Here is a 17,638-nt window from a genome sequence, read left to right on the forward strand (position 1 = left end):
CTAATTTGAATTCGAACACTTCGAACTCACTCGTCACACTGTTCTATGGTTTAGTCCGATATGAGCTAGCAGAGGGACCTAATCGAGCTATAGATCATGGGCTCCAACGATCCAAGATTAACCAGTTAAACTCATTAACCTTGTTAACCAACATTCGTTAACTACTAGGACCCTCCACTATAGCCTAGTAGTTGCACTCCCCTCACTATAGATATATTTCTCTCTATTTGATATAACCATGATTAGTAAGTCGATCCTTCACAGGTTGTTCGTAACTAGAGCTAGGTCAATTTACCATTTTACCCCTAAAGTTACTTCTTGTTTCTTATGTCTCACTGATCCTCTAATGAACAATTGGTTTGTAGTCCAACCAGTAAACCGAATCCCTCTCAGGCTAATGATAGGGTGGGGCCCCTTGTTCAAGACCTGGAGTCAGTGCTTAAGGGAACTACCTCTCTTCTATCCCTAAAAGTGGGTAGGAGTGAATTCCATCTTGCACTACACGTCCCCAGCCATTCACCCAGTCTTACCCCTGAAATGGGAGGCCTATTGAGTCGGCGAACTAGAGCCACTCTCACCCATGCAAATCTAAGGATAATTCTGAATAAACAGGAGTTTATGGTTAGCTCAGGATTAAAACCGAGTTACCTAGGTTATCGAATGAAAAGAAAATCAATCTCAACAGTAAACGACATTAGAAAGTGAGAGTGGTTTTCTTCATGGTCCGATCTTATGCAATACTCATTTCATAGGACGCCCCCACTCGCATGTCTCCACATGTACAATTTAGTGATCACATTGTTTATATCATATACAAAAGTGGGTCGCATCCATAGTGTCCCCAGAATAAGGTACTCAACCTTATCCTTGTACTATAGATCATTTTGACTATCTATACTTGAACTTGATCCACTCTTATGTCTCTACATATAGTTCAAATAATCATACTATAGCTAGAGTGTTCTTAGTTTATTGGATTTAGATTAATGATCGTAAAGTTCACTTTATTCAATAACAATCTTTACTGAATAAACAACAATAATAACTTTATTGAAAATAGAATATGTTTTTGTTTACAAACTATGAGTTTTAGGACATAAAACCCAACACCTAGTGCGCTAGTGGCTTATTTGGATATTGACTGGGCTGGTTGTCCCGATACTCGTCGTTCTACATCCAGCTATTCTATTTATCTTGGTAACAATCTCGTTTCTTGAAGTGCCAAAAAGTAACCTTCTACCTCACTCTCCAATTGTCAATCTGAGCATCGTGCTCTTGCCACGACTACTGCTGAACTTCTTTGGCTTACGCATCTTTTGCATGACCTCAAGGTCCCTATTTCACAACAACCCTTACTCTTATGTAACAACAAGATTACTATTTTTTTTTAGCTCTAATCTTTTCTCACAAGCAAACCAAACATGTTGAACTAGATTATCATTTCCTTTAGGAACTTGTTATTGCTGGCAAACTTCACACATAGTATGTACCTTCCAATCTCCAAGTTACTGACATCTTCACAACCTCTCTTTGAATTTTTCAGATCCAAGTTTCATGTCTGGTCAAATCCGACGCTCAGCTTGCGTGGGAGGGGGTGTTAAGGATATTTAGCCTTGAATTATGGTTTACCATATGCATCATATTTGACCGTTTATTATAGAAAAATATCTAGATATTTGTCTTCCATTATGGCTTAGCAAAGATATCATATTTGTCCTCTTATTGTAGTCAAATATCTTATATCCATTTATTGTTCTTTCCATATCATTTGTAATTATCCATAGTTCTCTATTCTGTAAATGATTATAAATAGAGAAACTTCACCACCATTTAGTTATGGTGGTTTTAGTAAATATTTTCAGAAATGATAGGCTTGAAGGCAAAGAGGAGGAATACAAATCCTCCCAACAGAAGGGTATGGACTCTAGCCAGAATAGTCAAAATCAAAACCATAGTCAAAATCAAAACCATGACCATCTGTCTTGCTTCATATGCAAGGGGGCTCATCAAGTATCTAAATGCCCACATAAGGTGGCACTATGTGACTTATAAAAAAAGCTCAAAGTGAATTCAAAAGTTAAGTATGAACGAGTAGAAATAATACCATTAGCTAAGAATTTTGGACACCTCCATGTGGGGGCACTAAAGTACTTGCCTGCTCTCCAAAAGAGAGTGGAAGAAACAGAAGAGCCAGTGGAACGCAATCTATGTATGTTGAAGCCTGGTTTAATCATAGAGCGGCCAAAAACACAATTGTCGACTTTGGAGCCACCCACAACTTTATGACAAAGACCGAAGTAAAACACTTGAATATCTTTTGGCATCGAGACACAAGAAAGACGAGGGTCATCAATTTGACATATTTACCCGCTTAGGAGTTGTGAAGAGAACTCCCATCAACCTGTGGACTTGGACTTGGACTCGACAAACTAACTTTACGATAATTAAGATTGACGATTTCGACATTGTGTTAGGGATGGACTTCCTACTAGAACACAAAGTCATTCCCATGCCCCTAGCAAAAATCTTAGTAATAACGAGGTTCAACTTGCGATTATCAAGACAAATACACGTCATCCAGGGTTGAAAATGATGTCAGCACTACAGTTGAGAAAGGATCTAAGCCATGATTAACCTATGTTCGCTGCCATTACCGTATTTGAAGAGGGAAGTCCAAGCGAGTCAACCCCAACACAAGCCTCATGGACGTGGAATGTTCTTGGTCGGGAGAAGCTCCAAGCAAAGAAAGTAGGAGAAGCTCCGACAGAGAAGACGCCAAGAGTCAACAAACCAAGAAGTGGTTTTCAACAGTTCCTTGCAGATTGGAAGAGACTCCTCAATGCTAAGATCAGCTGGAAGCGCGTTAGAGACCTGAAGTCAGCCTCAACCTACATCACTGAGTTTGTGAAGAGTCGATTGACAGAGATGTCAACCAATTGATTGAGGAAGGATGTCTCAATCATGCTTGTCCAAGGTGTGTTGTCTATAGCTATATGTCGAGTGTCCCAGTCATGCTTGTCTAGGACATGTTGTCCATGGTCGCATCAACTCAATCTTGTGGTCTATACCCAACGAGGAGGTAATGTTCTTGGGGAACTCTCTAGCATTACCCCACGATACTCATCTAGTACCTACCGAATTTCTATGGGGACGAAGTTTTTTGATCCCTCAACTTCGACCAAAGGTATGGCCATGAACGTGGGTTCGTTGTGTGCAAGCCCTCGTTTCAATTGGAGCACCGATATCAACCTTATCCCATTAGACTTCTTGATACTCGCCTGGAAAACGGTGGGGGCAGATCTTGATATAACCAAGCATTTGGCCAAGGGCTAAGGATGACTTTATGTTCCAATAAGAATTCCATTCCAAGTACAAACATCAAAATCGTCCATCTTGATGATCACAAATTTTACTTGCCCACTCCACATCCCCAATTTGAGACGGTCATCCTTGCTATTCCAAGGATAGGTAGGGCTACAGAGTTGATGGCCTTCATTTTTCTCGAGTCTCGATGCCAATTTATGTTCAGCCTATTTGCCTCTGTCTCAGTCATAAAGTTATGGGTGGCTCCTGAATCTGTTAAAGATCACGTATTTGTTTAGATTTGATTTGATTTTGATTTGTTTACTGGTTTGTTACCAGATTTTCTCCCGATATTTTAGGTAGATTTTCTGAATATCTTTTGTATTCTCTGTATAAATATGGAGCATTCTTGCTCTCCAAAATTCAATCTTCTCATCAATCATTCAATAACTCACTCTTTCACTAACAATTGGTATCAGAGCTATCTTCTTAAGGGATCTGTGAGATCAAAATGGGAGGAGAATCCAGTTTTTCCGCTGTTGCACCACCAATTTTCGATGGAAACAATTATCAAATGTGGGCAGTTTGTATGGAGACTTATTTGGAGGCCTTGGATCTTTGGGAAGCAATAGAAGAGGATTACGAGGTTCCTCCGCTTCCAGCAAATCCTACCGTAGCACAAATCAAATTACAGAAGGAAAAGAAGACAAGGAAATCAAAGGCGAAAGCTTGCCTATTTGCCGCTGTATCACAAATGATCTTCATGCGAATAATGTCCCTCAAAACAGCAAAGGAAATCTGGGATTATCTCAAGGCCGAATATGAAGGAGATGAGAGGATTCGTGGAATGAAAGCCCTAAATTTGATTAGGGATTTCAAGTTGCAGAAGATGAAGGAGTCAGAGTCGGTGAAAGAGTACTCTGACAGACTTCTCAGCATTGCCAACAAGGTGAGATTACTTGGTTCTGTTTTAAATGATTCAAGGATCGTTGAAAAGCTGCTAGTCACTGTTCCAGAGAAGTTTGAAGCCACCATTACTACTCTGGAGAACACCAAAGACTTGTCAAAGATTCCTCTTACAGAGCTCTTGAATGCTTTACAAGCACAAGAGCAAAGGAGGTCTATGAGGCAAGAAGGGGTGATTGAAGGTGCCTTACGTGTTAAGCATCAAGACAGCAACAGGTATAAAAACAATAAAAATTTCAAAAATCAATTGACATATGGAAATTCATCTGCCAATTATCAGAAGACAAAAGGAGGAGGTTTCAAAAAATCCTATCCACCTTGCCACCATTGTGAGAAGAAAGGTCATCCACCATACAAGTGTTGGAGAAGACCTGACGCCTTCTGCTCCAAATGCAATCAACTTGGACATGAAGTTGTGATCTGCAAAGCCAAAGATCTGGTGAAAGAAGTAGATGCACAGGTAGTTGATCAAGAAGAAGAAGAAGAAGAAGAAGAAGATCAATTGTGTATGGTCACTTCTTCCTCAAGCAAAGAATCAAGCGAGAGCTGGTTGATTGACAGTGGGTGCACAAATCACATGACATATGACAAGGAGTCTTTTGAGGAATTAAGAGATACCGAAGAAGATAAGAGAGTGAGGATTGGCAATGGTGAACACTTGGAAGTCAAGGGTAAAGGCACATTAGCTATAACAAATTATGAAGGTACAAAATTTATTCCAGATGTTTTATTTGTGCCTAAAATTGATCAAAATATCTTAAGTGTTGGTCAGTTACTTGATAAAGGCTATAAAGTGTTGTTTGAGAATAAGCAGTGCTTGATCAAAGATGCTAGTGGCAAAGACTTGTTCAATGTCAAAATGGAAGGAAAAAGCTTTGCTCTAAATCCGACGGCCTTTATATCCAGAGTTAGTGCCACTGAGATTTGGCACAAAAGACTTAGACACTTTCATCATCGAGGTTTGCTTCAGATTCAATCAAAGAAGCTGGTAGAAGAACTCACTGACATTGATGAGGACATGTCTCCTTGCCGTACTTGTAATTTTGGGAAGCAACATAGGCAACCCTTTCCTAAACAGGCATGGAGAGGCTCGAAAAAGCTGCAACTGGTTCTTACTAAGCTTTGTAGTCCTCAGCGAACACCATCATTAAATGGTAATCTTTATTACATTGCTTTTATTAATGATCTAACAAGAATGTGTTGGATATTCTTGCTGAAGCAAAAGTCAGAAGTTGCGGGTGTAATTTGGAAATTCAAAGCAAAAGTTGAGAATGAAGATGCATGCTTGATTCAGACTATAAGATCAGATAATAGCAAGGAGTACACTTCAGAAACTTTTAACTGGTTTTGTGAAGAGGCTGAAATTGAACATCAATTGACAACACCATACACTCCTCAACAGAATGACATCACTGAAAGGAGGAATAAATTCATAATGGAGATGATGAGATGCATGCTTCATGAGAAGGATCTTCCAAAACGTTTTTGGGGAAAAGCAGCAAACACTATTGTGTGCTTGCAAAATCGAATTTCAACAAAAGCTGTGAAGGATCTGACACCATTTGAAGTTTGGTATGGTTACAAACGTTCTTTAAAGTTCCTTAGAGTATTTAGGTGTAGCGCCCGAAAAAAAAATGGTTACAATAGGGGCAAACTAGTCATTTCGCCCTTATTAGTTGAGGGGTCTGTTTTGGCTGAGTTAAAATGGGGAAAAGAGAAAGAAGAGGGAAAGAAGATTAGGGTTTTGAGGAAGGGGAGGAGATCGGATTAGAACCGACGCCGGAGAACCGAGTCCCCAATCTAAACCGTTGAATAGCTCGAGGCAAGGTGCTCTCACGAATCGCACCTTCCTATTTCGACAAAACGTTCAAGAACTTCAGGTTAGTCCACGAGTATCTACATTGAGAAGTCATCAAGATTTTCGTGTGCTAGCAACGTTTTGTGTTGATCCTTGGACTCTTACCCCCCAACAGCACTATCTGGTTAAGTTTTGAAGTGAAGGCGGCCAAGATCGGCGTTCGAATCGGAGTTTAAAGATAACGTGATTTTCGGTAAGAACTTGTGTTTTTCTCCGAATTTGAACTCAAATAATAAGATCTGTGATCATCAGAAAAATTTAAGAAAATTCTTTCCAAGGAGTAGAATATGAGGTCTACAAGTTTCGTGAAGAAAATTTAACGAATCGGATTACGGATTGGAAGATAAAAAAATTGGGAGAAAATAGATCGAAACGGGAAAGAGACCTGAAAAATGAAGGCAGGAGAGAGGGTGGAGGCCGCCACGCGTCGGACGGCGTGCGGAGGAGAGCGGCGAAACTGGTGATTGACACGTGTCGATCACCGGCTGGTGAGGCGCGTCCTCACCCGGCAGCGGGCACGCGTCAGGCGCGCGGACCCGGCCGGCCCGACCCGCGCCGCACGCGAAGCGCCCGACCCGGTGCCTCTGACCCGCGCCTGCGCGGGGGAGAAGCGTATAGGGCACGCGCGCGTAGTGACCTTCCAGGGCGCGTGCGTCGCGCGTGAGGCACTGTTTTTCTTCCCGTTCGGTCTCTGTTTGCTTGTTTTCCGACCCGATTTTGATGCTGACCCTATTATTATGTGAATTAGGACCTGTGAAGAAAATTCCAGAATTGTTGGAATCCATTCCATCAAGAAAACTCGAACTCGGGAAGGCACGCGTCGACCAAGTAAGTAGCCATTTGGACTTCCACAAGCAGTACTTGTAGGAACCGCTAGGAACAAGCATGCATGCTACCACCTATGAAATTAGCTAGCCCGACTTAGCGTCTTATTATAGAAACTGCGAATATAAGATGATTATGGAAAGCTAGATACAAAATGTGTATTAAATCTGTTTTGGTTGAGACTCTGATAATATATGTATGAATGAGGGGGTTGGGAAACTTGTGAAATCTGCGTTACGGGTAAAGATGGACGTTATCTTCCCGTTGAGCATGTTTGATAATTTTGCATGAACTGCTGCGTGTAAACTCTATTGTATGATGATTGCTTGGATTATCTTTCTGGATGAATAGGAAGAAATTATGAGCTTAGATTAGGATGCTTATGGCTAAATAAGCTAGACGAGACCCTAGACTGGGGGACCTCTAGAATACCGTGCAATTAGACCCGTGAAATGATTACCGACGGAACCAGAACCCAGAATTCCAAACCCGATAGGTTTGTGACACCAGGCACGAGAATCCTAGAGAAACACGAATCTAAGTCCAAGGCACCAAGTTCCACCCTAGAAAGAATAATAGGTCACCACGGTAACTGTGGGTAGCCCGCTAGAGTTGAGCAGTGAAGATAGTGTCATCAGAACCTCCACTTCCCTCTCTCCTCCGATACCATACCGTCGAGATAGAGCTCTGGTACGGTGATCGTTGAGCTTTGCAGATCCGGATAGGGAAGTGTGACAGGTGTCCAGACCTAGTGGTGATAGCTAAGGGGTCTTCTGAACAGGACTCCTGGGCCGTAGAAACCCGTCCCTGAGCGAGGGACGTGGAGCCACTTAGGATGACTCAGTAGCTGACCGACACATAGGGGGTCGCACCCCGTTTTGTGGATGTATGGTCCCGTGTGAGGGTCGTCAATTAACCTCCACGGATGATGTTCAGAGAGAGAGTCACGTATTCAAATCCAGCCATACGATCCCCTCAGATTTGCTTATGAGGTCGCGCCTCACCTCAGGACACTGATCATTTCACTGCATAAGATGGGCAAGCCTTTTATGATACAGAAAAGAGAGTTGTAGCTTAGATCACCCTGATCAGAAACCCGAGAAAGACCGTGGTTACCTACCAAGATAAGGATGCGAAAAGAGCCTACAAGTAGGCTACTTACTGAGTATTCTTTTATACTCATTCCTTTCTACTCCTTTTTTTTCAGGCGAGTGAGGCCAGGGATCGAGGCGGGAATGCATGCTGAATCTTAATGCCACAGAAGAGTGTCCCGGGGCGTCTAGGAGTCTGTGCATAATTTTGTTTAGATTTGTCATGCATCGTTTTGTAAACCGCTTACTTACTATTCATATTTGAACACCTTGTTTTGGATTTTAAACCTCCTTCATAATTGTTAAAGTTTTCTTTTGTGTAATCTCGTTTCTCTATTGGTTCTTACACGATTTCATTACATAGTCTGTTGGTCCGGCTCTTAATTTCGAGATTCAAATTTTGGGCTGTGACAGTTTGGTATTAGAGCATGGTTTTAAGGTCCTGTAGACATTAGGTTGTAGAGTCTTATATCTCTGTGGCTTAAGTTTCGACACGCTCCGCCGCGACCTGGTAAGTTCTCTGATAATTGAGAAATAGGAAGACTTGAGTTATATGTTATGGGATCTAAGACGAGGATTAAAATATTAAGGATGTGCTTCTTTGAATTAGGCACAATGAGAACGCATTTTTGACTCACTCCCCTCTGTTGTCAGATAATGGCGCCTAAGAGAGGAGGAGATTACCTTGGGCCTGGTCCTAGGAGGGGCAGGAGAAGGGTCGAAGAGGACCCAAATCTTCATTTCCTCGAGATGGAGCAGCACCCACCTCTGGAGGAGAACCCAGAACTGACCTCGAATGAGGAACAAATGCCGCCACCGGCGCCCGTGCCGAGGCGAGCTCGAAGGAAGGCCGAGCCTCGAGTTATTCTTGAGACTGCTCCTCAGGATCAGGAACCTGAAGAAGCTCCACCAGCGCCAGCACCGATTCCTGTGGTGCCTGCTCAGTCGACGACGACAATTTCAAGGGATGAGTTTTAGGCTTTCATGACAGCCACCATGGAGACTCAGGCACAGATGGCTCAGATAATGCAAACTCTAGCAACAAACCAGACCACTGTGCAGGGGACGAGTGATCCGGGCACGACTATAGAGTCCCGTTATTTGAAGGACTTTCAGAGGTATAAACCGCCCACTTTTGACGGGGGTAAGATGGACCCAGTTGCAGCTGAGGTTTGGCTGGAGGCTGTAGAGACAGCTTTTATATACATGAAATGTCCTCCTGAATATCAAGTCCATTGTGGGACTTACATGCTGAAGGGCGAAGCTCATTTTTGGTGGAAAGGTGCACAGAGGGCCATTACACCAGAGGAAGGGTATATTTCTTGGAATCAGTTCAAGGAAGCCTACCTATGTAAATATTACCCAGTGGTTGCCCGACACAAGTGTCAAACAGCATTCCTAGAACTGAAACAGGGGGACAAAACTGTTGAGGATTATGATCTGGAGTTTAATAAACTGGCAAGGTTCTGCCCTGAGTATGTCAGTAACGAGAAGATGAAAATTGATCGTTTTATCGCTGGTCTCCGAATATTGCTTCAGGGTCCAGTTTTGGTACAAACAACTTCAGATTATGCTGTAGCCTTGAGAGTGGCAACAGTGATGGATATGCCACGGCAGGTGGCAAAGCAAAATGTGCTAGTGGTGACCACTCAGAATGCCTTTGGCCAACGAAGAAGGCCTAACAGAAACTCTTTTAGATCTGACAGACAGCCTCGAGGACGTTTTGAACGTAGGGGTAGAGCCCCAGTGTATAACAGACCTGAATGCCCTAATTGTAGGAAATATCACGAGGGAGAGTGTTTTGCTGGAACAGGAGGATGCTTTGGTTGTGGCAAGCTAGGCCATCGCATAGCTGACTGCCCTCATAAGAGAAACCATGAGGGAAATAGACCTGTTGAACAGTATTAGAGGGGTCGTGGAGCCACACAGCAAGCTCGAGCTGTGGCCCACGCTATCACGACTAGGAAAGCAGAAGAGACTGACACAGTGGTGACAGGTACACTACCTATCCTTGATCACCGTACTACCCACTCATTTATTTCTGAGGGGTTTGTGAAATCTGCAAACCTAGAATTAGAACCCCTAGAGATTCCTCTTACTGTGTCTACACCAGCAAATGAAGCAACTAAATGCTTGACTGCTACCCATAGGGTTAGGGGTGGTAGTGTGATAGTTGCAGGGCGAAAACTTGTAGCATCCTTGATTGTTTTGTGTATGCAAGACTTCGACGTGATCCTAGGGATGGATTGGTTGGGCGAGAATCGAGCCCTCATCGATTGCGAAGCAAGAAAGGTAACCTTTAGGCCCCTGATAGGAGAGAACTTTGAATTCAAAGGGGATATATCCAGAAGCACCCCTAGGGTCATCACGGCGTTGAAGGCTAGAAAAATGTTGAATCAGGGAGCCTGGGCAATTCTGGCTAGTGTGACAAAAGTCAATAAGACCAGTCTAAAGGTATCCTCTTTTCCTGTGGTTGGGGAATTTGAGGATGTATTTCCAGAAGAGCTCCCAGGGTTGCCCCCTAATTGAGAGGTAGATTTTGTTATTGACCTCGAACCAGGGACAATACCGATATCCAAAGCGCCATATAGAATGGCACCTGCAGAGCTCAAGGAGCTAAAGATACAGTTACAAGAACTTTTGGACAAGGGATTCATACGGCCTAGCGTCTCACCTTGGGGAGCCCCGGTGCTATTTGTTAAGAAGAAAGATGGAACTATGCGATTATGTATAGATTATAGAGAATTAAACAAAGTCACAATCAAGAATAAATATCCTCTCCCAAGGATAGATGACCTGTTTGACCAATTGCAGGGTGCAACGGTGTTCTCTAAGATCGATCTGCGATCAGGATATCACCAGATGAGAATCAGAGAGGAAGACATACCTAAAACAGCTTTTAGAAGTCGCTATGGACATTATGAGTTCATAGTCATGTCTTTTGGATTAACCAACGCTCCTGCAGTGTTTATGGAGTTGATGAACCGAGTGTTTAAGGAATTCTTAGACACCTTCGTGATTGTGTTCATTGACGACATCTTAGTGTATTCTAAGTCTGAAATGGAGCACGAGGAACACCTGAGGAGGGTCTTAACTCTACTGAGAAACCATCAGTTGTACGCCAAATTTTCGAAGTGCGAATTTTGGCTGTAGGAAGTGGCTTTTCTTGGACACGTGGTATCCAGTCAGGGGGTAACTGTGGATCCAGCTAAGATTGAAGCAGTCTTGAAATGGCCTAGACCAACCACGGTCACTGAAGTAAGAAGTTTTCTGGGTGTAGCAGGCTACTATAGAAGGTTTGTAAAAGATTTCTCAAAAATGTCTGCAGCGTTGACACAATTAACCAAGAAGGGAAAACCTTTTATCTGGACTCAAGAGTGTGAACAGAGTTTTCTAGAACTGAGGAAGAGGTTGGTCACTGCGCCTGTACTTACAGTGCCTGACGGATCAGGCGGACTTGTGGTGTACAGCGACGCTTCAGGAAAAGGGCTAGGTTGTGTACTCATGCAAAAGGGCAAAGTGATAGCCTACGCCTCTAGGCAGCTGAAAGAGTATGAGCGCAACTACCCCACCCACGATCTGGAACTAGCAGCCGTGGTATATGCATTGAAAACCTGGTGTCACTACCTGTATGGGGAGAGAGTTCAAGTGTACACGGACCATAAGAGCCTCAAGTATTTGTTTACACAAAAAGAACTCAACATGAGACAGCGGAGGTGGTTAGAACTAGTTAAGGACTACGACATTGAAATACTTTACCACCCTGAAAAAGCTAATGTAGTGGTGGACGCCTTGAGCAGAAAGACAGCCCACACATCTGCCCTGATCACGAGGCAGAAGTACCTACAGGATGAGATACAGAGGGCTGGAATAGAAGTCTTGGTTAGAGGCATTACCGCTCAACTAGCGCAACTGTCGGTCCAACTCACCCTCAAGAGACGTATCATTGAAGCTCAGAGAATTGATACGCACCTCAGTAGGATCTGAGGTCAGCAAGAAACTGAGAGACCAGACGGATATTCAGTCTCTTCTGAAGGGGGTTTGATGTGGCAGGACCGATTATGCGTACCTCGGGATGAGAAGATCCTACAAGAAATCATGACTGAGGCACACAACACGTCCTACACGTTCCACCCTGGTAGTACTAAGATGTATCAAGATTTGAAGTGTAGTTATTGGTGGCCAGGAATGAAGAAGGATGTGGCTGAGTATGTGAGTCGGTGTTTGACTTGTCAGCAGGTAAAGGCCCTGAGACAGCGACCAGCAGGGTTGTTGCAACCGTTGAATATCCCGCAGTGGAAATGGGAGGAAATAAGCATGGATTTCATCGCGGGCCTACCAAAGACTCGACGAGGCTTTAATGTCATCTAGGTCATTGTGGACAGATTGACTAAAGTGGCCAACTTTATACCCGGTAGAGCTACTTACCGAGTGGACCAGTGGGCCCGGTTGTATGTTAAGGAGATAATCCGCCTGCATGGCGTGCCAGTGAACATTGTGTCTGACAGGGATGCTAAGTTTACTTCTAACTTCTGGAAGGGGTTACAGAAGGCGTTGGGAACGCAACTCAAGTTCACTACAACTTTCCACCCTCAAACCGATGGGCAAACCGAGAGACTTAATCAGACCCTAGAGGATATGTTGAGAGCGTGTGTAATAGACTTTGCAGGTTGCTGGGACGAGCACCTGGCCCTCATGGAATTTGCCTACAACAATAGTTACTAGGCAACCGTCCAGATGGCACCATTCGAAGCTCTATATGGGCGGAGGTGCAGGACCCCTATATTCTGGGAGGAGGTAGGCAAGAAACAGTTGTTGGGGCCAGAGTTGGTACAGACTACCAACGCAGCGGTACAGAAAATCAAACAGAGGATACTCTCTGCACAAAGTCGGCAGAAGAGTTATGCAGACTCTCGTAGGAAAGACCTCGAGTTTGCAGTGGGTGATCACGTCTTCCTGAAGGTAGCCCCCATGAGAGGAGTGCTAAGATTTGGGAAGAAGGGCAAGCTGAGCCCGAGGTTCGTGGGACCCTTTGAAGTCCTAGAAAGGGTAGGGCTTGTGGCCTACAGACTAGCATTGCCACTCACACTCGCCGCGGTGCACAACGTATTCCATGTATCGATGTTGAGGAAGTACACCCCAGATCCCACTCACATCATTGATCACGAAACGCTTCCCATCCGGAAGGACCTATCGTATGAGGAGAAACCCATAAGGATATTGGCACATGATGTGAGAAGACTACGAAGAAGGGAGATTCCCTTAGTGAAGGTTTTATGGGAAAACCATAGAGATAACGAGGCCACCTGGGAATGTGAAGATGACATGAGGAGATCCTACCCCGAACTCTTCCGAGAAGGACCGACTTTCGAGGACGAAAGTTCCTAACGTGGGGAGGATTTTAGCGCCCGAAAAAAAAAATGGTTACAATAGGGGCAAACTAGTCATTTCGCCCTTATTAGTTGAGGGGTCTGTTTTGGCTAAGTTAAAATGGGGAAAAGAGAAAGAAGAGGGAAAGAAGATTAGGGTTTTGAGGAAGGGGAGGAGATCGGATCAGAACCGACGCCGGAGAACCGAGTCCCCAATCTAAACCGTTGAATAGCTCGAGGCAAGGTGCTCTCACGAATCGCACCTTCCTATTTCGACAAAACGTTCAAGAACTTCAGGTTAGTCCACGAGTATCTACATTGAGAAGTCATCAAGATTTTCGTGTGCTAGCAACGTTTTGTGTTGATCCTTGGACTCTTACCCCCCAACAGCGCTATCTGGTTAAGTTCTAAAGTGAAGGTGGCCAAGATCGGCGTTCGAATCGGAGTTTAAAGATAACGTGATTTTCGGTAAGAACTTGTGTTTTTCTCCGAATTTGAACTCAAATAATAAGATCTGTGATCATCAGAAAAATTTAAGAAAATTCTTTCCAAGGAGTAGAATATGAGGTCTACAAGTTTCGTGAAGAAAATTTAACGAATCGGATTACGGATTGGAAGATAAAAAAATCGGGAGAAAATAGATCGAAACGGGAAAGAGACCTGGAAAATGAAGGCAGGAGAGAGGGTGGAGGCCGCCACGCGTCGGACGGCGTGCGGAGGAGAGCGGCAGAACCGGTGATCGACATGTGTCGATCACCGGCTGGTGAGCCGCGTCCTCACCCGGCAGCGGGCACGCGTCAGGCGCGCGGACCCGACCGGCCCGACCCGCGCCGCACGCGAAGCGCCCGACTCGGCGCCTCTGACCCGCGCCTGCGCGGGGGAGAAGCGCGTAGGGCACGCGCGCGTAGTGACCTTCTAGGGCGCGTGCGTCGCGCGTGGGGGCGCGTGAGGCACCGTTTTTCTTCCCGTTCGGTCTCTGTTTGCTTGTTTTCCGACCCGATTTTGATGCTGACCCTATTATTATGTGAATTAGGACCTGTGAAGAAAATTTCAGAATTATAGGAATCCATTCCGTCAAGAAAACTCGAACTCGGGAAGGAACGCGTCGACCAAGTAAGTAGCCATTTGGACTTCCACAAGCAGTACTTGTAGGAACCGCTAGGAACAAGCATGCATGCTACCACCTATGAAATTAGCTAGCCCGACTTAGCGTCTTATTATAGAAACTGCGAATAGATGATTATGGAAAGCTAGATACAAAATGTGTATTAAATCTGTTTTGGTTGAGACTCTGATAATGTATGTATGCATGAGGGGGTTGGGAAACTTGTGTAATCTGCGCTCTGGGTAAAGATGGACGTTATCTTCCCGTTGAGCATGTTTGATAATTTTGCATGAACTGCTGCGTGTAAACTCTATTGTATGATGATTGCTTGGATTATCTTTCTGGATGAATAGGAAGAAATTATGAGCTTAGATTAGGATGCTTATGGCTAAATAAGCTAGATGAGACCCTAGACTGGGGGACCTCTAGAATACCGTGCAATTAGACCCGTGAAATGATTACCGACGGAACCAGAACCCAGAATTCCAAACCCGATAGGTTTGTGACACTAGGCACGAGAATCCTAGAGAAACACGAATCTAAGTCTAAGGTACCAAGTTCCACCCTAGAAAGAATAATAGGTCACCACGGTAACTGTGGGTAGCCCGCTAGAGTTGAGCAGTGAAGATAGTGTCATCAGAACCTCCACTTCCCTCTCTCCTCCGATACCATACCGTCGAGATAGAGCTCTGGTACGGTGATCGTTGAGCTTTGCAGATCCGGATAGGGAAGTGTGACAGGTGTCCAGACCTAGTGGTGATAGCTAAGGGGTCTTCTGAACAGGACTCCTGGGCCGTAGAAACCCGTCCCTGAGCGGGGAACATGGAGCCACTTAGGATGACTCAGTAGCTGACCGGCACATAGGGGGTCGCACCCCGTTTTGTGGATGTATGGTCCCGTGTGAGGGTCGTCAGTTAACCTCCACGGATGATGTTCAGAGAGAGAGAGTCACGTATTCAAATCCAGCCATACGATCCCCTCAGATTTGCTTATGAGGTCGCGCCTCACCTCAGGACACTGATCATTTCACTGCATAAGATGGGCAAGCCTTTTATGATACAAAAAAGAGAGTTGTAGCTTAGATCACCCTGCTTAGAAACCCGAGAAAGACCGTGGTTACCTACCAAGATAAGGATGCGAAAAGAGCCTACAAGTAGGCTACTTACTGAGTATTCTTTTATACTCATTCCTTTCTACTCCTTTTTTTTTCAGGCGAGTGAGGCCAGGGATCGAGGCGGGAATGCATGCTGAATCTTAATGCCACAGAGGAGTGTCCCGGGGCGTCTAGGAGTCTGTGCATAATTTTGTTTAGATTTGTCATGCATCGTTTTGTAAACCGCTTACTTACTATTCATATTTGAACACCTTGTTTTGGATTTTAAACCTCCTTCATAATTGTTAAAGTTTTCTTTTGTGTAATCTCGTTTCTCTATTGATTCTTACACGATTTCATTGCATAGTCTGTTGGTCCGGCTCTTAATTTCGAGATTCAAATTTTGGGCTGTGACATTAGGTGTCTTTGCTTCACTCACATTCCACAGGTCAAGTTTGATAAGCTTGACAAAAAGACAGAAGCTGGCATTTTTGTTGGGTATAGCATTATATCAAAAGCTTACAAAGTTTTTCAACCACACATTAGTTGTGTTATTGTGAGCCGAGATGTTCATTTTGCTGGAAATGAGCAATGGAATTGGGAAGAACTGACGAAGGTGAATCAGATTTCTAATGCACCAAACAATTTAATCTTTGGTAGCATGTTAGAAGAGTCTAAAGATGAACGACAAAATGCTTTGGTTGATGATGCACCTGCCCGAGGAGGAGCTTTCAGTGATCGAGAAAAACAAAATCTAGGGTTTGGTTGATCGACCTCTAAACAGAAAGATAATTGGAGCAAGATGGGTGTTCAGAAAAAAAAACTTGGAGTTCACAGCATCTAAACAAGGAGGAGTGTTAAAGATTACGTATTTGTTTAGATTGCTGTCAGTTAGTATCTAACTAAATCTCTGTTAGAGTTAGGAGTTAGATTTAGTTTTTGATTTGATTTGATTTTGATTTATTTACTGGTTTGTTACCAGATTTTCTCTCGATATTTTAGGTAGATTTTCGGAATATCTTTTGTATTCTCTTTATAAATATGGAGCATTCTTGCTCTCCAAAATTCAATCTTCTCATCAATCATTCAATAACTCACTCTTTCACTAACAGAATCGACCATTGTACTCGGCCAATTTGTGGTTAACCCATGCTTCTACGTGCATGAGGCCTCTTTCGATCGGCTATTTTGAATCCCCTACCTCCTTTTGTAGAGTGGAAGGAACTTCAAGGCTCCCATACAAGGATTTTCTATGTTTTCCAGCGGCAGTTTCCCGGTTTCTCCACCTTCTGACTTCGCCTCTGAGTCCGCGTCCAGAGCTGCTTGGAATGCTTGTAGTGATGCTTTCTTTGGACACTCATATACTCTGTGATTTTCTCTCATAGGAAGCAGAAGGGAGGGGACCGATTGAAATGAATTGAAATGATTCTGATTGTAGGGTCCTCGGCCTAAGATTCCAGATCCTTGTTGGGGTTGTCTTTGTTTTCCCCCTCTGACTCTCGATCTGCCACCTCCTCCACTTCTGAGCGGATTGGATACCTAGCTGCGAGTGCCTCCGCTCAAGGTAGTTTAGTTTCACCTAGCGTCTTAGGGCTGTTCGTTGTTCAGGTAAAACAGTCGTTCAGATGTAGCATAGGTCGTGGAGAGGTCTTCTATGTTTTGTTCATATAGTTTGGACTTCGTCATGACTTTAATCCTTATGTGAAATGGAAGACCTTGTCTATCTCAAACATGAATGTCAAAACATTTGTGTTGTGGACTGCTTGACATACTCCCAGATACTCCCCGTGTGTTTAAGGTCTCGCAACTTTCGTTTGGCCAAGATTTTGACATTATGTGGGAAAAATTGGGATTGAAGTTCCTGTTTTAGTTTTTCCCAAGTGTCTATTGTGTATCCACCCTCTTGGATATCTATGTACTTTGACTACCACCACAATTTTGCATCTTCCGCTAGATGCATGGTGACCGAGATGACCTTTGCTTCTTTTGTTTCAGTGTCCATCGCCTTAAAGTACTACTCAAGATCAA

At 44.0% G+C, this 17,638-nt stretch overlaps 2 protein-coding genes, 1 long non-coding RNA gene and 1 pseudogene across 3 annotated transcripts; all 4 read left to right on the forward strand.

Annotated features, from left to right (window-relative positions):
* Positions 1-4,192: 4,192 nt before the first annotated feature.
* Positions 4,193-5,388, forward strand: LOC147793212 (uncharacterized). Its single transcript, XM_087121902.1, has 2 exons — positions 4,193-4,973; positions 5,348-5,388. The coding sequence occupies exons 1-2, from the start codon at positions 4,193-4,195 to the stop codon at positions 5,386-5,388; spliced, it is 822 nt and encodes a 273-aa protein (XP_086978028.1).
* A 556-nt stretch (positions 5,389-5,944) lies between these two features.
* Positions 5,945-8,187, forward strand: LOC147793213 (uncharacterized). Its single transcript, XR_015420496.1, has 3 exons — positions 5,945-6,320; positions 6,876-6,955; positions 8,160-8,187. It is a non-coding gene; the product is annotated as an uncharacterized LOC147793213 (long non-coding RNA).
* An 852-nt stretch (positions 8,188-9,039) lies between these two features.
* Positions 9,040-12,768, forward strand: LOC147793214 (uncharacterized; annotated as a pseudogene).
* Positions 12,769-12,999: 231 nt separating this feature from the next.
* Positions 13,000-13,431, forward strand: LOC147793215 (uncharacterized). Its single transcript, XM_087121904.1, has one exon. The coding sequence runs from the start codon at positions 13,015-13,017 to the stop codon at positions 13,429-13,431; it is 417 nt and encodes a 138-aa protein (XP_086978030.1). The 5' UTR covers positions 13,000-13,014.
* The last annotated feature ends 4,207 nt before the right edge of the window (positions 13,432-17,638 follow it).

The sequence above is a fragment of the Cucurbita pepo genome, chromosome 3 (genome assembly GCF_057944985.1).
Source record: "Cucurbita pepo subsp. pepo isolate OVF chromosome 3, ASM5794498v1, whole genome shotgun sequence".
Lineage (NCBI taxonomy): Eukaryota > Viridiplantae > Streptophyta > Magnoliopsida > Cucurbitales > Cucurbitaceae > Cucurbita > Cucurbita pepo.

Coding starts and splice junctions, on each gene's coding strand:
- LOC147793215 (XM_087121904.1), top strand. CDS start 13,015: ATGAGAGGAGTGCTAAGATTTGGGAAGAAGGGCAAGCTGAGCCCGAGG.
- LOC147793212 (XM_087121902.1), top strand. CDS start 4,193: ATGAAGGAGTCAGAGTCGGTGAAAGAGTACTCTGACAGACTTCTCAGC. Junction 4,974..5,347: donor AGCTATAACAAATTATGAAG/GTACAAAATTTA, acceptor TTTCCTAAACAG/GCATGGAGAGGCTCGAAAAA.